This window comes from Haematobia irritans, chromosome 3, assembly GCF_050003625.1.
Source record: "Haematobia irritans isolate KBUSLIRL chromosome 3, ASM5000362v1, whole genome shotgun sequence".
NCBI classification, from domain to species: Eukaryota; Metazoa; Arthropoda; class Insecta; order Diptera; family Muscidae; genus Haematobia; species Haematobia irritans.
In genome coordinates, this window is record NC_134399.1 from 72,291,127 (window position 1) to 72,317,706 (window position 26,580).

Here is a 26,580-nt window from a genome sequence, read left to right on the forward strand (position 1 = left end):
AAAATTTTGATACGCTGCTCGTTTTGCTTGGACGGCATTTTGACAACTGAAGAGTGACTTCCAAAGTCAAAATTGGAGCAACATTCTACACACACACACACCTTCAAAATGAGGGGTGTTCAGGTTTTTTAAATTCAAAATTGAAAGAAATACGTCAAGTTTATATTGACCAAATTTTGACCGTATCACCTTTTAGACCCATTAACCGATTTGACTTCTTGAGGTCCGTAAATAAATACATAATATATGATGTGTATCGGTCCATATTTTGGTATTGTCCTCATATAGACCGATCTATCATTTGGACTTCTTGAGCTTCTAGAATTTTTAATTGTACCGGTTTTGACTGATATTCCAAATCTAGAGGTATTGTATGTCCTCGAGGATCTGTGTCCAATTTGATTTTTATCAGTCCTTGGTTTGTCAATATGCCCATATAACCAGATTCTCGATATGACTTCTTGAGCTTCAGTCCACAAAGACCAGTGGTTTATTTCGATTTATATTTTGTTTCTTAGAAATACAATATATATTTATAGCCTCCATTGGTAAGGTTAGGTATAGTGGCAGTCCGATACTTCAGGCTCACTTAGACTATTCTATTCAGTCCATTGTCATACCACAGTGGTGAACTTCTCTCTTATCAATGAGTGCTGCCCGATTCTATGTTAAGCTCAATGACAAGGAACCTCTTTTTATAGCCGAGTCCGAACGGCGTTCCCCATTGCAGTGAAACCACTTATGAATGTTACTTGCACTAGCACTTTGCAACACTCATAAATGTCACTAGCACTACTGAGGTGGGATAATCCACCGCTGAAAAACTTTTCGCTGTCTATGCAAGAAAATGAGTCACTTGACTGTGCAATTGAGTGAAATGACCGCGCACTGCAAATAAACAAAATAATTGCGAATTGTCAAAAGACGTCTATACCTTTCTTCGTCTATGTTGAATTTTTATTTTTGTATGCAATAGATCAAAATGCTTTTGTAAGCTGTAAAAAATAACAAGTATATACGGCCGTAAGTTCGGTCAGGCCGAATCTTATGTACCCTCCACCATGGATTGCATAGAAACTTGTACTATATTCTATAGAAATACAATTTTGGTAGATTATTTTTGGGGATCGGCTATATATAACTATAGACCGATATGGCCCAATTTCGGCATGGTTATTAGAGGTCATATACTAGCGCAATGTACCAAATTTCACAACGTACCAAATTTCAAACGAATCGGATGAATTTTGCTCATCCATGAGGCTGTGGAGGTCAAATCTGGGGATCGGTTTAAATGGGGGTTATATAATTAATTAATTATGGACCAATTTTTGCATGGTTGTAAGAGACCATATATTAACACAACGTACCAAATTTCAACCGAATCGGATGAATTTTGCTCATCCATGAGGCTCTGGAGGTCAAATCTGGGGATCGGTTTATATGGGGGCTATATATAATAATGGACAGATGTGAACCAATATTTGCTTGGTTGGTAGAGAACATATACTAACACCATGTACCAAATTTCAGCCGGATCAGATGAAATTTGCTTCTCTTAGGGGCTTCGCAATCCAAATCGGGGGATCGGTTTATATGGGGGCTATATATAATTATGGACCGATGTGGACCAATTTTTGCATGGTTGGTAGAAAACATATACTAACACCATGTACCAAATTTCAACCGAATCGGATGAATTTTGCTCCTCCAAGAGGCTCCGCAAGCCAAATCTGAGCGTCGGTTTATATGGGGTCTATACGTAAAAGTGGTTCGATATGGCCCATTTGCAATACCATCCGACCTACATCAATAACAACTACTTGTGCCAAGTCGATAGCTTGTTTCGTTCGGAAGTTAGCGTGATTTCAACAGACGGACGGACGAAAGAACGGACATGCTTAGATCGACTCAGAATTTCACCACTACCCAGACTATATATACTTTATGGGGTCTTAGAGCAATACGTCGGAATGACAAAGTTAATATACTCCCCATTCTATGGTGGAGAGTATAAAAAGAACTCTCACTGGAATCTATCTGTCAGCTGTCAGACAAGCGGTTGGGAAATGATAGCAAATTGCAGTTGGTTGCAATACATAACAACAACCAGCCTGTATCGGTCCAGGTTTACTACGCTCCACTGTAGGACTGCATATTTAGTGTTGTTAAAAGGGGATTTAATTAATTTAACGTTACTCGAAATCGATGATGATAAAACATGTAGAAGTCGGAATTGGAGTGGATCAGATTTGGTTTGACTCCACAGTCCTGCGTTTAGACGAGATTCCTTATAACGAATATACAGAAAACATCTCGTGGGTTTGTTTTTTTACTGGCAATGTATGGTTTAGTTGGCGAAAAAATATAAGGCGATTAAGACTTAGTTATTAACTAGAATATCGGACATGAACATAAATCTGCATACAATGAGTAAAAAATATGTAGGACTAAATATTATAAAATCTTTTATAATTCAAAAATCTGTATAAACCCAAAGGCATTTAAAAATAAACTTATTTCGTATTTAAAAAAATATATGCTTACAACTATGAATTAGGAATTATTCAAACAATTCGCTCAAGCTCGCTCGTTTTAAATATAATAAAAAGCAAATTTATAGTTTTAGTGTTGTTACGTGTTTAGTGTTGTTAAAAGGGGATTTAATTACGTTACTCGAAATTGATGATGATAAAACACGCAGGAGTTGTAGTCGGAGTGGATCACATTTGGTTCGACTCCATAGTTCTGCACTTAACGAATCTACAGAAAACATTCTTGCAGATCTAAAATCGAATGCATTTCTATTGGTCTATGTGGGTCCATGTGAGAACTGCACCTATGACCCTCTGGGTAGAAGAATGGACTTCTAAATCTTTGCTAATAATTCACAATTTGTTTATCGCCTGCCTATTTCATCCATTTATTAATCTTGATGTTTTCATGAATTAAATCTACGTTGTACACTTAACAATCCACAACACATTTTAAAATTCAATCGCGCCACTTGAAGTACCTTTCGTTTAACTTTAACGCCATCATCACAGCAACGAACGTGACGTCGCGAAAAATACGTGCAACTAAAACAAAACAAACAAAATCTCAAAAATTACATTATCGTGTAATTACATTAAGTTTATATATTTTTTTTTACAACGCGTTATGCATGTTCCTCACAGCCAACCGTAAAGAGAAGAAGCTGAAGAAGAGAAGAACCAAAATTATTAATGTTTTCCTTGCTTTCCTTGTTGTCGTTCCGGTTGTTTTCAGCTTTGTTTTCTTTTAAAATGGCATTGTCGTCGGTGAAATTATCAACATCAGCCAACGGAAACCGTTCAACACGGAGGAGCAGACATCACAGCAACCAGCATCCGCAACATTACCAACACCAGACGAACGAGTGTAGGCAAAAAGACCATACTAAGAGCATCAGATGTCCTCCATGTCATGTCAACTCCAAAACCAGCCCAGTCCAAAGAGCCAGTAGCAGCTGTAGCAATGGCATTAAAGCAAAGTGTTCGTGGCTACTGTTTCTGGGTACATTGATGTCCTTATTGCCGCTTAACGTTATGGCCAATCGTAAGTTGTCCACTTTTTATTGTATTCATGTCATATTTTTTTCAGGGTCTCATCAGGCTTGAATAGTAATGGTTACACGTTCGTTGTGGGTTAATCTTATTTTAATATTAATAATAATATTATTATACGAAATATGTATCTTTGATTCCTAAAGATTTTTAAAGGTTTTTCTTTTAAACCGCACCCTATTGGATTTTTATGGTTTTATTGTGCCACAAATTTTTGCATTATAGAGATTTTCAATAAAAATTTTACGGGGGTTTGAATAATGTGGGTGACAACGATACAAAGCTGAGATTTTTTGTTAATTTTATTTTATCACGATTTTATAGTTTCTAAAAAGACTTTCATTTCGAAGCCTTGAAACACCTTTGTTAGATCTTCAACCATAGAGTGGAGGGTAAGAGTAGGATTGCCTTAGCGTGTATATCACACTGTAATATCTGGCACTATGGAATATGTCATCATGAGATAAATTCCCAAAAATAAAAACTAAATATGTTTCCTATTTGGTGTACGGAGAAGAATAAAACCGATTTTTGGAGCGTTATATGGAGTGTATTTTAGACAAAAAAGGCAGATTAACTACCTACACACAAAAAAAATCTAATTCAATTACGAAATTAATTGAACCAATTAATTTTTTAATTGAAACGTGTTCAATCACGAAAATGATAGTATCAATCTTAGCTTTAATTGGGCATAAAACAAATACTTGATTAAAAAGTTAATTGATTTCATTAACAAAATTCAATCAATTTTGTAATTAATTCAATTAAAAATTTAATTGATGGTGATTACAAAACTCAGTTAAATTTTTCATTAGAAACGTAACTATTTTTAATTACTTTCTTAACTGACTTAGGGTTTTTAGTTTGTTAAAAAAATTGATTGTTTAATAAATTGAAATAAAAAAATTTCATAAATTTTGAAGGGTAAAAGAGGTATGCCAAATTGGGTTTCTTTTAGTCTAGGTTTTTGGCATAGCCCTCATATACACAGAACAAATTTTCACGAAAATTTTTCCAATTAAAATGTTAATTGAGTTTTAAAAAATATTCAATTAAAAATTTAATTGATTCAACAAATTTTTTAATTGAAATAAAAATGAATCACACAAATTAATAGTATCACTTAATTTTTTAATTGACTGTCAATTAATTTTTTAATTGATACTATCATTGATGTGATTGAAGACATTTCAATTTCAAAAAAATTAATTAGATCAATTAATTTCGTGATTGAATCAGATTTTTTTTGTGTGTAGAGATCAGGGATCCGGAGCGGAGCGGAGCGGAGCAAGCCCTATTTTTGCCGGAGCGGGAGCGGCATTTCTAAAATCCGGAGCGGAGTGGGAGCGGTTTCCAAATGAAAAACCGCTCCGCTCCGAATAAAATATTACTTGAATGAAATGTGTAACTTTGAAATTACACTGTGTAGGTAATTTCAAATTTAGCTAGTACTTAGCGTAGTGTGAGTAAACGTTTAAAATGTACGATATGTACTTTTATACGTACGTACATTGGGGAAAACACAACGTGTTTTTTAGTAATTGTTTTTAAAAACGGCAAATGTCAAAATATATATCTAGTATGTGTTGTAAAAGTAACAACAGTACTTTCGATCAATTTCATCCCGTATTACTACAAAGATGTTTGTAATGAACGTCAAATAAATGCAATTAAACGATCTTATTTATATTTAATTTTTTAGTTTTCTACACTGAAAAAAATATTGTCTTGAAGTCAAAGATTCCATGTCCTTAGAATAAGAATGCAAATTTTGCTTAACATGAAAGACGCATTTCTCTAAAATAAAGTTTTTTTTTTTCTTGTCCAAAAGGCAATAAACTTTTGAATGAAGTTGTAATGTCCTTATAATTAAGTGATTTTACTTAAAAATGTGTATCATAACATGAAAGATAAAATTTTTGAGGTAAGGTCAACGTGACTTTAATAATTAAGAAAAATTCTTTAAAATTAATAAAATTGTCTTTAAATTTGTTTCCTTTTTGCATCTTGCCTACAAAGCAAAAAATCGTTAAAAAATAAGACATGTTTTTCAACACTTTATTTTAAAGACGCTTTTTACTTGAAACATAGCATAATTTCTACTGGAAGTCGAGTCTTAATATGGAAAAAAAATAACTCGTTAACTCGTTTTTAAAGGATTTTGATAACAACTGACGAAAAAAATCTAAAAGAATTAAAAATTAACATTTGCTTCCTAGAAGCAAGTACATAAGCCCCAAATTTAAAAGAGAATTACATCTTTAAAGTATCCTTACTTGTATTCTCCGCTTCTTTGGCTCGGAATTAATACCCAAACTGTTAAAGTAAAGACAAAATCTTTGGAACCGGGCATGCTTTTTTTCATTCACATTTGCTTTACTATTGTACTATATCCTAGCATTCTCTTATTTCTGATATTAGTTCTCGAAAATTTAATTAAAATTATGGATAGTTTCAATTTTGGTTGAAAAATGTGCGCATATACATTTATTATACAATAAAGGGGAAAAAAGCGAAATTAGGTAACACTAGATCTGAGTAAGAATATTCGTAGGTATACCACGGACTGATGTCGATGGAGGTTGTTGCAAACATAAACATACACACACACATTTGGTCCGATCGGACCAAAATTGGTCCAAAAGATTTCTAATTTTTAAATTTGGTCCGATGGTCAGACCAAACAGAATTTGGTCCATTTTGGTCCATTTTCATAAATTTGGTTTCTATCACATATTAAATAGTAGATGGTGCACCGCAAAGAATATTGTCGGGAGGCCAACTATTTCACATGCTTAAAATACGAATACGAATTTAGCTTAGAATAGAAGACGTATTTCTCTGCAAAAAAGTTTTTCCTTGTCTAAAAGTCTCTAAACTTTTCAATGAAGTCTGTTTGTCCTTATAGCTAAGTGATTCGACATAAAAATGTGTATCCTAACATGAATGCAAATTTCGTTTTAATGAAGTCAAAATGGATTTAATATTTCTGAAAAAAAATCTTCAAAATTACTAAAATATTTCAACACATTGTTTTAAACCACATAGTGGTTAGGGTATAATAAGTTTGATCTGCCAAAGAATGTGCCTACAAGAAATATTGATTTTAGACCCCATAAAATATATACCGATCGACTCAGAATCACCTCCTGAGTCGATCTAGCGCTTGACGTCCGTCCGTCCATCTGTCCGTCTGTCCATGTATTTGTTGTTCACAGGATTTCGGTCGCAATTATTAACCGATTTTGATGAAATTTGGTACAGGGAGTTTTTTTGGGCACAAGGACGAACGTTATTGAATTTGGAAGAAATCGGATCAAATTTAGATATAGCTCCCATATATATGTATTGCCCGATTTCGACAAATGGGGTCACGTTGCACTTTTTTTACTAACCGATCGTCGTCAAATTTAGCACAAAATAATCTTGTATCACCCTTTAAGTCTGAAAATTTAATCGAAATCGGTTCAGATTTAGCTATAGCTCCTATATATGTATCGCCCGATTTTTCTAAATAAAATATAACTCAATTGAACAAATAATACAATGTTTGTACTATAATTTTCTCGAAGAGGAGCGGAGCGGAGCTATTTTTTTTCTCGGAGCGGAGCGAGGAGCGGAGCGGTTTTTTTTTCTCCGGAGCGGGAGCGGAGCAGAGCGAAAAAAATGGACCGCTCCGGATCCCTGGTAGAGATCGTTCCAGATGTGACTATATTTGAAATCTATTGGTATTTTAAGGTCGTAAAGAGCTGTGGTAATTTTGGTATGTATATAGGTCCATGTTTTGGTGTAACCCTATTACACTCAAAAAGAAGTGTACTTGATTCAATGATTTTGAACTTCCCTTAAGGATTTTGGTATTTATTTCGAGCCAAAGATGCGGCTTCTTTAAAATAAAGACATTCTCTGGTGACCTATCTGAGTTTAAATCTATGATAAGTAAAATTAAAATATTAATACAGATCTCCCTTTTTCGCGTTCTATAAATAAAGCTACACTGTTAGAAAAATATGTTTTTCATATGTTGCGATATAAACAAAATGTGTTTCGGGCACGATTTTAAACCACAATATATTTAAGTGCGAACATGTAATGTTCCTAAACTAACACTAAATGTTTGGGACATCTATGTTAATATGTTAGAATATATTATGTTTGGGGTATGAATGTTTCATAAAAATCATATGTGTGAATACAAACATATATAAATTTACAAATTTCGACTAAACATACATATGTTGTGATATTTTATTCAAAGCGACAGAGAGAGTATAGAGAGAAATAGAGATGGAAACCGGGAGAGTTGACGAAAGATATCAATATAACACAGCAAAAGAGTCAAAAGAGAACAATTTCTGTGAAACCGCTTGTATGTTGTTTCGGAAAACTGTTTTATGATAAGGCCAAAAATTTGATATGCTTAAGTCTAAATATTATTTAATTTGAATAAAGAGAATAGACATTCGGAACCAAGAGAATAGACATTTGAAAAACAAACAGCATATGTTTCCGCCTTGAGAGCAGCATTTTATGTATGTGTGGACATGTGTTTTGTTTATCATTTTGGCATTATGGGCACAATTTTTTTCTTGGTTCGTTAAAAGAAATCAGGGGTCTTCATAAAAATAGCGAAAGGGCACTATACCCTTTTTAGAGTTTGGACAGTAAAATGAAATAAGGAGGAAATAGTGAAAAATTACACAGTAAAATGTAAAAAAACAAACTTTAGTTCCTCTTTAGTAGTCCACGAGGAGTTGACGGACACCATCAAATATAAAAGCGGGCATTAAGTTCGAGTTTTACAGCTAAAACAATTTAAAAGGTTTATTTTCTTTAAAATGAATTATTAAAGAAAAATAAAAGGAATTTTAGAGCGATGGTGTTAAATGCTAGTAAAAAACTGTTCACTCCTAAATAAATGTATGTTTATATTATAAAATTATGTATGTATGTTTATACTCGACTCCACGTTCTTCTTTTGTTAGTTTTTGAATTCCTTCCAAATTTTAAAGTTTTGTCCAAAAACAGTTTTTTTATTACAATATTGTTATTTTTGCAATAAAAAATAATATTTTATCCAAAAATCAGTCAATTTCGTTTATATCAAGCACTGTTACTGACTACAAATCTTTAATAACGCACATTTCGAAGTTTCATTTAAAAAAATTTAATATAGTATAAATATAAATGTGTAAATTAAAAAAAAAAAAAACAAAAAAATGTTCGGTCGGAGCAGGGATTGAACCCACGACCCTTTGCATGCAAGGCAGACATGCTAACCACTGCTCCACGTGGCAAACAAATGTATGTTTCTGTTAAATAATGTTATGTTTGCATGGGCTCGTGGGCGCTGCAAACTATGCTATATAAATGTAACTTAAAACGATAATTATCTACTGGTGACTATAACAGCTACGTAGCCCAGTGGATAGTGTGTTGGCTTACAAACTGTATGGTCCTCGATTCGATTCTCCGTGCAGGCGAAAGGTAAAATTTAAAAAAATTTATAAAAGTGAATAATTTCTTCAACATTATTTGTATTACAGAAAAAGGTGCCAAGAACTAATAAATTTCGTGGAAGTGAAAATTACGAGTATGTTAGGGAATGAGCACAATCGTGTTTGGGAAAAATTCTTCCAAGCATATAATATTTTTGGCTCAAAATGCTTCCAAACATATATATGTTCACATAAAACAAACATATTAATGTTTCGGCAGTATGCAATAATATATGTGCTTCCTGCAAAATATGTTTGGAACATATGTTAAAGAAGCGATTTTTTTTTGAGGGTGTATTCACGTGCAAACAATTGCTAGTTTTTAAAATCCAAGTTATAACGGATATTTTGAAGTAAAAAGTGTTTTCTTAATTCCAAAACAAATTTAAACCAAAGAAGATAAATATAACGCATGGAAGAAAATTTCTAAAATTTTTGTCCTATATTTAATAATTTTTTTTTTTATACCCTGCGCCACACTGTGGAACAGGGTATTATAAGTTAGTGCATATGTTTGTAACACCCAGAAGAAGACGAGATAGACACATGGTGTCTTTGGCAATAATGCTCAGGTGGGTCCCTGAGTCGATATAACCATGTCCGTCCGTCTGTCTGTGAACACATTTTTGTGATCAAAGAATAGGTGGCAATTTAAGTCCAATCGCCTTCAAATTTGGCACATGTTCCTAATTTGGGTCAGAATAGAACCCTATTGATTTTGGAAGAAATCGGTTCAGATTTAGATATAGCTCCCATATATATCTTTCGCCCGATATGCACTAATATGGACCCAGCAGCCACTTTTATACCGATTTGCTTGAAATTTTGTACAAACATAACACTTAGTCGTATAGTCATATGTGCCAAATTTGATTGAAATCGGTTCAGATTTAGATATAGCTTCCATATATATTTTTCGCCCGATATGAACTTATATTGCCCCAGAAGCCTGAGTTTTATCCCGATTGGCTTGAAGTTTTGCACTAGAAATACAATTAGTAATATAGTCATATGTGCCAAATTTGATTGAAATCGGTTCAGATTTAGATATAGCTCCCATATGTATGTTTTTTCTGATTTCGACAAAAATGGTCAAAATACCAACATTTTCCTTGTTAAATCGCCTCTGCGTATCCTATAATTTAGGTTGCGTAATCTTTACTATCACGTAAATTTTTTTGTATGGACCAATCTTTCGATTTGATTGCATATCTTGAAGGCGCAATTTTCATTTGGTTTGCTGGAAATTTGAAATCTAGAAGTATTTTAAATGAGTAACAAGATTTGGTAAATTTGGTATATACCGGTCCATGTTTTGATATTGCACCCATATAGACCGATCTCCCGATTTGAGAGAGTTTGGAAACCTTAATTTTTATCATATTTGAAATCAATAGTTATTTTATATATGAAATCGATCTGTGTGAGAAACCAATTAGTTTGGCAGGTACACGGACGAAAAAGACTGTTTTTCATATGTTTGGGTGTAAAAATTATATGTTTGGAACTCAAATTTTTTAAACACAATATTCATAAAATAGCATAATATGTTTGGGACATATATGTTAATATGTTAGAACATATTATGTTTGGCACATAAAATGTTTGTCAATATAATATGCTTGGATGCAAACATATATTAATTTAGAAATAGACTATAAACATATATGTGTTTAGAAAGAGAGACATAAAGTGTATGCTGGAAGTAAAATAATGAAAGTAACCAATTGGCGCCTTAAAAATATATATACACAAAAAAAAATCCATTAAAGATTGGAAAAATACTATGTGTGAATATAAACAAGTATAAATTTACAAATTTGGAGTAAACATATATATGTTGTGATATAAGACCGCCAAAAATTGTATATGCTTAAGTAAAAAGGTTAAAATGAGTATTCAGAGAGAAAATTCATTCGGAACCAAGAGAAAAGACATTTAAAAAAAGCATGAGTTTTGTTTATCATTTTCACGATGGACGCATTTTTGGTAAAATTTACAAATTTAAAGAAATTCTGAACTATTTTGTGGAAGACACGAATTTAGTTAATCTTTATGCTTCATTTGAGTATATTTTTTCCCCGGGTTTAGTTAATTTAACTAACGTACACAAAAAAGTATTAGAGTAAAGAAAACTTTCTCCAAACATAATATTTCTATGAACTAAAATAAAGTTAAATGGGCTTTAGTGAAATAGAGAGTTCACTTTTTTTGAGTGTAGGACGAGTAACTCAAAATATTCAAACAAAAGTAATTAAAGGGATCTTCATAAAAACTAACGAAAGGGCACGATACACTGAAAAATAGCATGCCCGGTTCCAAAGATTATGTCTCTATTTTAAACATTTTGGTATTGATTCCGAGCCAATGAAGCCGAGAATTCAAGTAAGGATACTTTTAAGACACAATTCTCTTTTAAATGTGGGTTTTGTGTATTTGACTCTATGAAGCAAATTTTATTTTTTTGCTTTTTCAGCTTTTTTCATATGCTATAGAAAGTCCGTTAAAAACCAGACAGTAGAAATTGTGCTATCAAGTAAAAACGTCTTTAAAATAAAATGTTGAAAAACATGTCCTATTTTTTTTAAAGATTTTTGCTTTGTAGTCAAGATGCAAAAATGCCACAAATTTAAAGACAATTTCATTAGTTTTAAAGATTTTTTCTGAATTATTAAAGTCAAGTTGACTTTAGTTCAAAAGTTTTTCTTTCAAGTTATGATACCCATTTTCAAGTCATATCACTTAATTATAAGGACAACACGACTTCATTGAAAAGTTTATCGACTTTTGAACATGGAAAAAACTTTATATTAGAGAAATGCGTCGTCTAAGCTAAGAAAAATTTGTATTCTTATTTTAAGGACATGAAATCTTTGGCCACACGACAATATTTTTTCAGTGTACTCTTTTTAGAGTTGTGACAGTAAAATGAAAACATTGGGAAACAGTGAAAAATTAAACAGTAAGATCTATAAAAACAAAGTTTAGTTCCTCTTTATTAATAAGTAGTCCAAGAGGAGTTGACGGATACTTTCGAAAATAAAAGCGGACATTGAGTTTGAGTTTTGCCACTAATATTATTTCTCATTTTAACGGCCAAACTCGTATCGGTAAAACCAGAATAACATTATAGCTTTTTTAGGCAAACTGTATTATAACTTGGTGGAGAATGATTTAAAGCAACAATTTAATAAGTTTATTTTCTTTAGAATAAATTATTAAAGAAAGCAAACAATTGTTCACACCTACATAAATTTATGTGTTGGTTGTAAAATTATTGTTTCGAATTTAAATATAATGTGCTTTTGAATGGTTATCGTTAACTTTAGGATTCGATGGAAATATATTTATATATTACTCGACTTCAAATTCTTCCTTTATAAGAGTTTTTTGAATTTCTTCGAAAATTTCAAACTTGTGTACAAAACCCTTTTTGTTACAAATTTTTTATTTTTGCAATAAAAAATAATATATGATTTGAAATCAGTCCATTACGTTTATATCAAGCATTGTTCTTTTCTGAATTTAAGCCTTTTATAAGACACTTTACAGTTTCGTAGTAAAAAGTTAATATAGTAGTATGTAATGATGAACACCTTTTCGGGATATTCCGAACGTATTTGGAATATACGTGAAAAAATATATGTAAAAAAAAATAAAAAAATGGTGTTGGTCGAAGCAGGTCGAACCCAGGACCCTTGGCATGCAAGGCGGACGTACCAACCACTGCTCCACGTCGCCAACAAATGTATGTTTAACAATGTTATGTTTGCATCGGCTCGTGGGCGCCGCAAGCTTTGCTATATAAATATGACTTATAACGATAATTATCTCTTGACGACCATAACAGCTATGTAGCCCAGTGGTTAGTGTGCTGGCTTACAAACTGTGTGGTCCGCTGTTCGTATCCCCGTCCGGCAAAAGGTAAAATTTAAAAAAAAATTATAACATTTAATAAGTTCTTCTACAATGTTTGTATTACAGAAAAAGGTGCTAAGAACTAAAAAACTCACGGAAGTGAGAAAAATGTGAGGGAATATACAATTAGGCAGAAAAAAATTTGAGCACAATCTTCTTTGGGAGAAAATTCTTCTAAGCATATAATATTTTTGGGTTCAAAATGTTTCCAAACATATTATATGTTCACATAAGAACATATAGTTTTTTGGAAGACAACATTATTGAATTTGGATGGAAAAATACAAAATGTTTGGAACTTAGACTACCCAAACATATTATATTGTTTAGACAAATATGCTTTCAAACATATTATATATTGGAAGCAATCAAACATATAAATGTTTGGGCAATACCCAAAAATGTATATGCTTGAAGCAAAATATGTTTGGGAGTATATGTTACAGAAGCGATTTTTTTTGAGGGTGTATGTTCCATCAAATTGACTTGATGGAATTTTCTCCATAGAAAATTATTCTATGCGTTCCATGGTGTTGGGTATTTAAGATTCGGTCCGGCCGTATATAATTGTTTTTAAATACTATAAAATAGCTAATTATGTTTTCAAATCTCTTGTGCATTTTTCACAGACAGAGTATTGTTCAGTTGGTGAAAAAACATAAGGCGATTAAGACTTAGTTATTAATTAGGAATTTTTACACAAATGGAGCACATGGAAATAAATCTTCATTCAATGCAATAAACAATATGTGGGATTATATTTTATAAATTCTTTTCATACTTTAAAAATCTGTATAAATCCAAATGCATTTAAAAATAAACCTATTTTGTATTTCAATAAATAAATGCTGACAACTATGGATTAGGAATTTTTCAAATAATCCTCTGAAGCTCTCAGTGTTTAATATAATAAAACGCGTACATAAAGTAGTTGTATAATTATGATGAATAAATTTGGGCATGCAAACGCAAAATGTTTTATTCTAAAATATTTATATTATTTATTACTCTCTAATAAATAAATTTTGCGTGTGTACGCACAAGTTTATACTTTTGGTTAGATTGGGTACAGTGGCAGCCCGATATTTCAAACTCAATCAGACTATTCAGTCCATTGTTATAGCACAGTGGTGAACTTCTCTCTTTTCACTGAGTGCTGTCCGATTCTGTGTTTTGCTCAATGACAAGGGACCTCTTTTTTATAGCCATATATTTTGGTTTGGTATACCAAATTATACCTTACGAGGTGAACCCTACCCGCTTCTCTGCGCGTAGAGTGATCAAAAAACCTGTTTTTTTTAAAGTCGGTTTCTCACGGTTCTAAAAAACCGGACCATATTTTAAAACCGTTGGGCGGTGTTTTAAAAATTTAATAATCGGCATAACCGGTCAAACCGGCTTTTTCCCAAAAGTAGCAAAAAAGCTTCATTTAATATAAATGATGGACAAAAAATACTTCAATGTTTTAATGTAAAAATTAAATTCCTTGTCTGTAATTGCGGTAACAATACCGAAGATAAACATTAAAATTTTGGATTTTTTTATTTTTTGGATTTGGATTTTTTTACATTTTGTTAGTTTTCAAAATATTCACAAACAGGGCTCATTTCCTACAGAAGTGTCGAATAATAACAAATATATATGGCCGTAAGTTCGGCCAGGCCGAATCTTATGTACCCTCCACCATGGATAGCGTAGAAACTTCTACGAAAGACTGTCATCCACAATCGAATTACTTAAGTTGTGGTATCTTAAATCGTTTCCTAAATTGTGAGTTAGTCCATACGTGGTATATATTAGACTAAAAAGGTATGTGTAGGTAAGTCTACAAAAAATTACGAATCGATATGGACTTTTGCACGGTACGTGGGGAGCCAGAATTGAAATATGGGGGTCGCTTATATGGGGGCTATATACAATTATAAAAGTGGATCAATATGGCCCATTTGCAATACCATCCGACCTACATCAGTAACAACGACTTGTGCCAAGTTTAAAATCGATAGTTTGTTTCAGAGAACGGCTGCGATCTACCGCAACCGACCAGTGTATTTAGTAAACACCAATATTTGCAATCTTAAAACACCAATTGGTAAAAAAATTTCAACCACCAATATCCAATGCAACCGACGACTGTTGGTGTTTATTAGTATGAGTGTTAGTCTCTCGAAAACACCGTAGTAAAGCAATCACACAAATTGGTTACCCATATCTCAGCAGTTTGGTATTCTCTTATTTGGTACTCTCTCAATTCTCTTGAGCTAATGCCACCTACTAGCAATTGTTGTTGTTGAGTGCAATCACACTTAAGTGCCAACTTCGTTTTTTGTTTACCCAGCGTTGTTACAATGTCGATTGGTTTAAGATTGCAAGACACTGCATACGAACATTGTTATATACTATTGGTGTTTTTATTCTCGCATTTGTGTCAATGTAAAAGATCCCATGGTAATTGGTGTCTTACTCACTACCGGTTGCAGTTCTCTGGTTTGTTGCGTTCGGAAGTTAGCGTGATTTCAACAGACGGACGGACGGACGGACATGCTCAGATCGACTCAGAATTTCACCACGATCCAGAATATATATACTTTATGGGGTCTTAGAACAATATTTCGATGTGTTACAAACGGAATGACAAAGTTAATATACCCCCATCCTATGGTGGAGGGTATAATAACGTAAGAAATATCATAGATTTTGGTGAAAAAATATACGCTCCTAATTGAACAAACACATTTGACATCTTGGACGGATACTAGGTTGGAAGTGTTCAGAAACAAGTTGGAAGTGCGCAATAAATTCATTCGAGATGTTTTCTTATTTCAGTTTACATTGAAAATAAAAAACCGAAAACCGCTTTTTATGATATTAAAAACACTTGTTCTACCGGTCCACCGAAAATGGGATTTTATACAAAGCCGACAATCGGTGGAAAACGAAAAACGGGTCCACCGGTTTTCACCGACCGGTTTTGATCACTCTATCTGCGCGACAACGTGTTACACATTTTTGATAGCTGGATCACATTCGTTGGACCGTCGCACAGAGGGGCAAAATCGCGCATAAAATGGAGATTAATTGAAAAATAAAATTTTTGTTTTTTGAAAAATACTCAGGATCCGATTAAAGTATATAAAATTCTACATCACTACTGAAAATTTCAATGTCATATGTTGTTTACTTGTCAAGCTGCATTATGTTAAAGTTAAGCAATTTTTGAGCTATTCGCGCAAAGTAGTGTTTTTTTTTTTAATTCGGTATATTTCGGAGCTTAATATATAGTATTTTGCAAGCCAAAAGTAATATTTTTACTATGGAATCTTCAACCTCTGGGATTTTAGCGTTGTTCTACAAAAATTGTGTAAACGAAAAATGTGTATAAATATTAAAAAAAAAATATTTTAAAATGTGTCTAAATTTTGGTTATTTTCAAAATATTCTTGGATATTTAAATATGAATGGGGTCACTTGGCTTTAGAATATTAATGTTTTAATAAACTACAACACCTAGGCTTTCATATTAAGTAATAAAATGTTGCGCGTTTTTGCGCGAATTTTTTTATTAAATTAACTGTGAAAATTGTCACTCAAGCAAAAAACACCAGTTTTTGTCTTTTCTTAGCTTTTTCATCGTTTTCTTTGTTATAACTGTTGTTTCTAAATGTCGTTAGCAACTGTGTGTTACAATGATGTGAGTTATGTGTTGCGTAATGAAATGCTAAAACGTCAACACGTCTGACGTTTTCGCATGATGTAAAACTTGTAATTTAGTTCCTGGGTTGTCCGAAACAAAGATTTTAAGAACTACAGAGAACATTTTTCTCGCAAATGTAGTCGAGAGGGTTGCCATCGAGACATATTAAATAGGTTCCTACTTAGTTAAGATCCAATTCTATCTGGTAAATCAAAATTGCCAAAAAAGAACAAATCCACCAACTTCCAAAATCAGTGATAGATCTACTTGTTTCGCCTTCAGTTTGACGAACGTGGCACTGGAATGCACAAAGGATGAAACAGATGACGACGATGATTATATGGAGGACAATGCATTGGAGTTTGATGACTTTGGGCATATATTTTAAAATAGCAGTTCAGAAACATATGTCTTATAATATAAAACGATATAAATATAAAATCGTATGTATACAATTTTTTGCTACTTTGTAGATATGAAGGAACAAGCTATTTTTATAACAAATTTAATTTATGCTTTGGGTCCCGAATTTAGTTATACATATGATACAACAATACCCCTTTCGTCAACGTTATTATAATAAAAATAAATTAATTACTATGTGAAAATTGTATTATTTTTTCCAAAAACCAAAAAAAAAAAAAAATCGACTGAGCCAGAACATTTTTGAAAACGGGGCGTGGCTCCGCCCTGTTCCACCTTGGATGTAACTCATACTGTACGATCAACATATATACCAAATCTCATATTCATACCCCTGATCGTTCATGAGATATATCCGTTCCAAGTTTGAATGGGCGGTGCCACGCCCAATCATAACCAAGTATAGCCACGGTCTGTTAGACAACAGTGGTTATGATTGGGAGGTGCCACGCCCAATCATAACCATGTATAGCCAAGGATTATTACCAGATTAACAGTACAACATAGGGAAAGTTTCATGACAGTCGGTCCGTTACTATGGCCGCTAGAGCTATTTTTAATAGTGGGAGTGGCACCGCCCACTTTTACAAAAGATGTGTAGCCTATGTCACTCAGTGATAACTTAGCTTTATAATAGTGAAAGAATTTTTAAAATCGGATAAGTAGTTTAATTAATCTCCATTTTTTGCGATTTTGTCCCACTGTGCGTCGTTCACATTTCCTGTGAATTTCAAGAGTGGGTGTTATCTGTTAAATAAATCAAAGAAAGTAAATATTTAAAAGTAGTGTTTGAATTTTCTCAAAAATGAGCTGAAAAACATAAAAAATCCTTTTTTATTTGAGCTTGGCATTTTTTAAAAAGAGCAGCCCTTTTCAAAAACTCGGGGGGTTGTTTTGAATGTTGTATCAAAGATAATTGAGTATAACAAGATGAAGCATTGTGCTCTTGTAAAGAGAAAACAAATGTCAAGGTGTAGAGGGCCATGAGAAAAAAATTGTTTTATTTGTCAATTTTTTCCAAAGCAGCTCTGCCCAGGTAATAAATTCAAAACGGCAATATTCACATAAAACCATAATGAATATTTGCTTTAAAATACACATACGTTTTATTTTAATTTTCTACAATCGTTTTGGTATTGCTTATGTGGGTTTTTATTCAGAAATTTATGAAAAACACAAATGTTATGATATTTTCCGACGCAAACGGCAGTACATTTGAGAGACACGTCGACGCAAACTTTATGATATTTTGTTGGCAGAGTCCTCTGGTGCTTCAGTTTTGCTATGACAAGACTGCATCTTCTTCACAATTATCTTTGGTTGTATACATTACTGAGATGCCATATTGCAAATTTTAAAAAATTTTCTAAGGAAATAATTGGAAATAAAAATTTGCAAATGTGTGGATTACAAAAAAATATAAAAGTGTGTGAAAAAGTTTAACAAAATTCAGAATAACCCCTCAAAAAATGTGAACCCTCCATTTCACTAAAGCCAATTTAACTTTTAAATTAAAAGTTATCAAAAGTTATCAAAATGAAGAACCGTCTATGTTGCGTGTAAATTTCATGTAAATTTATGTTTTTTACTCAAATAAGTCTCAAATAAGAAGTAACTTCCTATCCAGTGAAAATATGAAAAAATTATGTACCTTGTTTCCATTTGGCGAGCACACTCCACTTTTCCAGCACATATCAAGAAAATCGGAGGATATCAAAAAATCACGTACCCTATATTCTTTTCATAACATTTCCCACGTTCCCTATAAATTCCAAATTAATCGAAGTAGTTTAGATTGCTCGCTATTCTAAAAGGAAACTCCCTATTCCGAAAAATAATGCACAGTGTAATATATAATCATCTTCGCAATTTTTCACATAAATCTAAAGTAAATCGGAGAAGTTTAGATTTAGCTCTATTCTTTAAAAAAAGGACGTCCCTTCGACCGATCAAATATCGAAAAATAAATTGGGGGATTTTGGTCTTCGAGTAGAGACCCCCCTTAAACTTCTCTGAAAATTTCAAAACATCGGGAAACTATTCTTCAATTTTCAATTTATGTAAGGCAAGGGGAGGCCCCATTTAAATCCGAGAATCCCAATTTTTAAAAAAGAAATGAGATACCCCATACTAATTCCATAGTAGGCAAAGGAGAGTTCGCTCTCCCCGACCAAATATCGAAAAATAAAATAGAGGATATTTGCCTAGAAGGTACCCCGACATTTCAAAAGTTGAAGTCCATTGGAGAACTTTGATACAATTTTCTTTGTTGCCTTTGCAAGTGTTCTCAATCTTCCCGCAAATACTGTTTTGTAGGCACTAAACATGACTATGTTCCCGCTTGTTCAAGTAACTAGTTATTGACTATTAAATTCACCTATCACCAATAAGTACCACTAGTTACTCCCAAATCTACCCGACATGTATTTAACTGGTGAATTTAACATGGGGATGTCATTGGAGGGAGCCAATTGGATATCCTTAGCATTACGTTTAGCACAATAAATAAGTAGTAACTGTGGGATACATATATAAATACCTTCATTTCAGTATTGTAATAATTATACCACAAATCGATTAAAATATAATTTGAATATTTTAATTTATTTATTAACATGAATTATATTAAATTAAAATTAAATATATTTCACAAACACATTTAAAGGTAAAATTACAAAACATAAAACAAAAAAAAAAATACATAATAGAAAGGTGTCTTTACGGGAACGCACCGCATAGCATGTACATCTGAATGATATAGTGGTACCTGAAAATAAAGAATATAATTAACAAAATAATGCAAAATGTTTACCATATTGTTAGTGTACTTACTAAAAAAACTTCCGCAATATATCCAAACACATTTTTATTAAATTGTTTTGTATTGTTCTGCAAAAAACGTCTTGCTACGAAACCAACAGAAAACTAACTAAATTATGAGTTTCTGAAAATTCTAAAGTATTGAGATGAGCTTTGTTGCTTTTTTGTTCTTCAAAATAACGGATAATTATCTCAGAGAGCTGTAAAAGTTGTCCAGCAAATAAGAGAGTTCTCCCGCGTCGATTTAACAGGCAACCAGTTATCTGTGTTATAATTATTCGACTATTACAAGGATTACTTATCTCCTCTTAAATAACCAGTCAACCTTGTAGTTGTTTATATAAATAGCGAAAATGCGACAATGGCTTCTTGCCGAACAAGCGGGTTATTTACATTCCGGGCAAATGACACATACTGGAATGAGTTTATGACATGCATATAGTTACAGTATTGCTTGATGCGTACATCACGAACTACACCATCTGCTGACAATCCCGCATGACTAATTTGAAAAAACAATTTGACAAAAAAAAAAAAAAAAAAACAAGTGTATATGGCCGTAAGTTCGGCCAGGCCGAATCCTATATACCCTCCATCATAGGTTAGGTGGCAGCCCGATGTATCAGGCTCACTTAGACTATTCAGTCCATTGTTGAACATTGGTGAACTTCTCTCTTATCACTGAGTGCTGCCCGATTCTATGTTAAGCTCAATGACAAGGGACCTCCTTTTTATAGCCGAGTCCGAACGGCGTTCCACATTGCAGTGCAACCACTCAGAGAAGCTTGAAACCCTCAGAAATGTGAGTTAGTCCATACGTGGTATATATTAGACAAAAAGGTATGTGTAGGTAAGTCCACAAATAATTACGAATCGATATGGACCTTTGCACGCTTATATGGGGGCTATATACAATTATGAAACATTTTCGTTAATGCATTGAAAATATTCGTTAATACTACGAAACATTACGTTGATTGACAGAAAATTCGTTATAATAACGAAAAATTTCGTTGTATTAACGAATTTGTTTCACTGGTTGACTTTTAACGAAACATTTCGTTAATATAACGAAACTTTTTCTATTAGTGTATGGACCACTTTTGGCATGGTTGTTAAATATCATATACTACCACCACGTACCAAATTTCAACCAAATCGGATGAATTTTGCTTCTCCAAAAGGCACCGGAGGCCAAATCTGGGGATCGGTTTATAAGGTTATATATAATTATGGACTGATATGAACCAATTCCTGCATGATTGTAGGATACCATATACTAACATCACGTACCAAATTTCAACCGAATCGGATGAATTGTGCTCTTCCAAGTGGCTCCGGAGCTCAAATCTGGGGATCGGTTTATATGGGGGCTATATATAATCATGGACCGATTTCGACCAATTTTTGCATGGGTGTTTGAGGCCATATATTAACACCACGTACCAAATATCAGCCGGATCGGATGAAATTTGCTTCTCTTAGAGGCTCCGCAAGACAAATCGGGGGATCGGTTTATATGGGAGCTATATATAATTATTGACCGATGTGGACCAATTTTTGCATAGTTGTTAGAGACCATATACTACCACCATGTACTAAATTTCAACCGGATCGGATGAAATTTTCTTCTCTTAGAGGCTTCGCAAGCCAAATCTGGGGATCGGTTTATATGGGGGCTACATATAATTATGGACCGATGTGGACCAATTTTTGCATGGTTGTTAGAGACCATATACTAACACCATGTACCAAATTTCAGCCGGATCGGATGAAATTTGCTTCTTTTAGAGGATCCTAAAGTCAAATCGGGGGATCGGTTTATATGGGGGCTACATATAATTATGGACCGATGTGGACCAATTTTTGCATGGTTGTTAGAGACCATATACTAACATTATGTACAAAATTTCAGCCGGATCGAATGTAATTTGCTTATCTTAGAGGGTCTGTAAGCCATATTTTGGGCTATACGTTTATATGGGGGCTATACGTAAAAGTGGACTACATTAATAACAACTACTTGTGCCAAGTTTCAAGTCGATAGCTTGTGTCGTTCGGAATTTAGCGTGATTTCACCAGACGGACAGACGGACATGCTCTGATCGACTCAGAATTTCACCACGACCCAGAATACATATACTTTATGGGGTTCTAGAGCAATATTTCGATGTGTTACAAACGGAATGACAAAGTTAATATACCCCCATCATATGGTGGAGGGTATAAAAACGCAATCACTTTATTGGTCAAAGTTTTCCAAATTTTGAAAAAAGTTTCTCATTGGTTCTGGTTACAAGCCTTATGACAGCATAAACAAAGTTTTGTAGGACATCCAAACTTATGTTGTTCAAAACGAAATTCATGTTGATCTTTGATAACATGACTGCTATTCTCCAGTCTCGTTAAACATTCAACACTGATTGGTCTTTTATGGGACATTTACCATTGCAAACATTTTATATAACCGTTGAAGGTAGGGCACGTATTTCAGGGTGGAGTCTTAATCGAAACGCATTACATATTTAGCTGGTAAAAGTCTTCAATTTGTTCATATCCGCCCAATGTTTATTTTGGTTGAAGGCGTTATTTAATCAATTAAATATTAATTGAATGTGTAACAATGGAATTATTCATGTAGTAATTAAACTCAAGAAATAATAATGTTTAGTAGACTTTGTTGTATACTCAATACAGCTTTGAAGGATGAAGTCATGTAGCAATATAAACAAAAATCCAGAAAATGTCCTTCATTCGATTACGTTAAAAAAATCACTAATAATTAAAGGGTGTGGATAATAAAAATGTACAGTACGGAACAAAAGATTGACGCTTGATTGTTATGTACGCTTCTTTAAAACGAGAACAGAAAGGAAACTAAATAGTTTTCTTTAATTGTTTTGTTTTTATACCCTAAACCACATAGTGGTCAGGGTTTAATAACTTTGATCTGTCAAAAAATGTGCCTACCAGAAATTTTGATTTTATACCCCATAAAATATATACCGATCGACGGAGAATAACCTCCTGAGTCTATCTATCGCTTAGTGTCCGTCCGTCCTTCTGTCTATGTATTTGTTGTTCACAGGATTCCGGTCGCAATTATTAACCGATTTTAATAAAATTTGATACAGGGTGTTTTTGGGCACAAGGACGAACGCTATTGAAGAAATCGGATCAAATTTAGATATAGCTCCCATATATATGTGTCACGCGATTTCGATAAATTTGGGAGAATCGCCTGATTTTTCCCAAATTTGGCCTTAAATACCTTATTAATTAAGCGATCTTACTCAAACTTGGATAAGTCTACTCTTTCTTAGTACACATATTGTTATATGTGCTAGCTTTAGCTATAGCTCCCGTATATATGTATCGCCCGATTTTCTCAAATTTGACTATAAGTCAATTATTTATCAACCGATCATACTCAAAATTGGCAATATTTAATTTTCGGTAGTACTTACTGTATGTGCGAAAAATCATCGAAATCGGACCAGAATTAGCATTAGCTCCCATATATATGTAACGCCCGTCTTAATAGCCTTATTTATTAACCGATCTTACTCAAATTTAGCACACAGTAACCTTCTGTGATATCAACCAGATCTGCACGCAGAGAAGAAACATGATTGTCACAATCATATTTGAAGAGCAAAATAATATGATAGGAGCTATTTTTGCAGCGACCATGTAACATTTTCACCTGCAACCATGTTGGCTCAATGAACAGGGTTCTAAGAAAAATATAATTGTCCTCATCTAAAATATTATTATATTGATAAAAAGTATTTTGTTTGAATGAATCAATCCTTTTGAATCAATGTCTAGAATATTTTGTGGTGATCAGAACAGCCGCTTAAGCGCTATGATTTTTGACCAAAAAATTGGGGCCGCCAGACCATAGTGTATTGCGTTGACTAACTACAAGAATAGCATAACCAACAGAGGAAAAGTATATTAGTCAAATTTCTTTCATGGAAAGTAAATCCTTCCCTGTTTAACCATAACTCAGGGAATTGCATCCTCTAATAGAAGATAAAATTAACTAAAAGTGAAAAAAAAATCATTTGCTCCAAATCATGACTACTATAACCATACTGTAGTTCATTTCTAAAATTTTTTGAAATCGTAAAATTTTCTTTTGCTTTAGTTCACATTAAACTTATGTGTACTGTACAAGCACTAGATCGACTCAGGAGGTTATTCTGAGTCGATCGGTATATATTTTATAGTGTCTAAAATCAAAATTTCTGGTAGACAAATTTTTTGGCAGATCAAAGTTATTATACCCTGACCACTATGTGGTTTAGGGTATAGATATGGGAAACATTTAAATCTGACGAAATTTTTAGACAACTTCGTAAAAGTGTATTTATGATTTATCGGTTGATATCTATGTATTTTACAAGGAAAATGTTGGTATTTTGACCATTTTTGCCGAAATAAGAAAAACACAATATATGCGAGCTATATCTAAATTTGAACCACCTTCAACCAAATTTGGAACGCATAGTTACACTCTTATTTCTACTCCCTGTGCAAAATTTCACGTAAATCGGATTACAACTTTGACCTCTGTGGTCATATGAGTGAAAATCGGGGGAAAGATATATATGGGAGCTATATCTTAATCTGAACCGATTTCAACCAAATTTTGCATGCATAGCTACAATACTAATTCTACTCCCCGTGCAAAATTTAAAGCAAATTCACGGGAAACATTGGCTTCTGGGGCCATATAAGTGCATATCGGGCGAAAGATATATATGGGTGCTACAACTAAATCTGAACCGATTTCAACCAAATTCGGCGCACTTCACGACACTATCAATTGCATCCCTTGTGCAAAAGTTAAAGTAAATCAAGCTGAAATTCTGGCTTCTGGGGTTATATTAGTAGATATCGGGCGAAAGATATATATGAGAGCTATATCTAAAACTGAACCGATTTCTTCCAAAATCAATAGGACCGAAATTACTTACTTGTGCCAAATGTGAAGTCGATTGGGCTAAAATTGCGACCTAGACTTTGATTACAAAAATGTGTTCACAGACAGACGTACGGACATGGCTAGATCATCTAAGGGCCCTGATCAATATTGTCAAAGACACCATTTGTCTATATCGTTTCCTTCTCGGTGTTGCAAACATATGCACTAACTTATAATACCCTGTTCCAGAGTGTGGCGCAGGTTTTAAAAATATGTATAGAAAACAGAAATGTCAAAATATTTACCACATTCCTAATGGGCAAAGCACACTAACTTTGTAATAGGGATGTGTAAGCCATACTCCTACATACATCAATTATTGTCACAGACATTTACGAAAGAAAACAAATGTTATTTATTTAGAAATTACTCACCACCGCAAAAGTTGTTTGTTCTACTACTACTATACTATGTACTTTAGTATTATCGAGAAAACATCCATTAATAATCGCCAGGACATGATGTTCTACATGGAACACAAGTTTGCTCTTAATACTGTGTGGGTTAACCGCAATGGCAATGGATGGAAGGGAGCAAACAAAAAGTTTTCCACTACACTTAAACGCCTTATGGCAAGTAGTTTCTTGAATTGAATGTAGACGATTACATTGATGGGCATTACGTCTAAGAGTGACAACATTTATAGACAACAACTTAAGCCATACAGATGCAATATTAGGGTGGAATCAATGACATTCAAATTTTTAAGCTTTCTATACAGCTAACATAATACAAATAAGTTAATACTTTTGGTCAAATTGAAGAAAATTTATTAAAAATAATCATTTTCTTCTGTTGTATAAGAAAGTTTCATATTCTGATGGAAATGACTTCAGTTAGCAATTGCTATATGTTTATATGTATTCATTTTAAATTATGAACACAATTTCTATAAAATGTACTCAACTTAGAATAATATGAACTATTTTTTGCAAATTTCGAATTAAGTAAATTTCAGTTACTTCATTTATATAAAACTCATACTTGTTGTTAAATTAAGCAAAAAATAACTGAAATAAGGAACATTTTCTCACATAAACAAAATTCACTATAGACTATAGAAATTTTTGTTGACTTTTGCTGGGGTTGGTGTGTTGCAGGATTGATAAAATTGACACTAACATATCGTTAACAGAAATGCAAAAGAACGTAACTAATAAAAATTCGAAAAATGATTTTTAACTGCATTTGGCGTGTTTTATCAACAGCCATAAAATATATACCGATCGACTCAGAATCGCCTCCTGCGTCGATCTAGCCTTTCGTGTCCATCCGGCTGTCTGTACACTGTTAGAAACAAAGTTTAGTTCCTCTTTATTAATAAAGAGGGACGGACGACAACCTACAAATATATAAGCTGGCATTAAGTTCGATTTTTGCAAAGTTTAGTTCCTCTTTATTAATAAAGAGGGACGGACGACAAACTTCAAATATATAAGCTTGCATTAAGTTCGATTTTTATACCCTCCACCATAGGATGGGGGTATGTCAACTTTGTCATTCCGTTTGTAACACATCGAAATATTGCTCTAAGACCCCATAAAGTATATATATTCTGGGTCGTGGTGAAATTCTGAGTCGATCTGAGCATGTCCGTCCGTCCATCCGTCCGTCCGTCCCTCTGTTGAAATCACGCTAACTTCC

At 33.3% G+C, this 26,580-nt stretch overlaps 1 protein-coding gene across 1 annotated transcript in view; it reads left to right on the plus strand.

The window, feature by feature from the left end:
- Positions 1 to 26,580, plus strand: part of Tbh (Tyramine beta hydroxylase) — a 123,474-nt gene that overhangs the window by 10,874 nt on the left and 86,020 nt on the right. The window contains exon 2 of the mRNA XM_075301282.1: positions 3,271 to 3,579. Coding sequence (XP_075157397.1) covers positions 3,288 to 3,579 — 292 coding nt within the window. The 5' untranslated portion in view covers positions 3,271 to 3,287. The remainder of the gene's footprint in view (positions 1 to 3,270; positions 3,580 to 26,580) is intronic.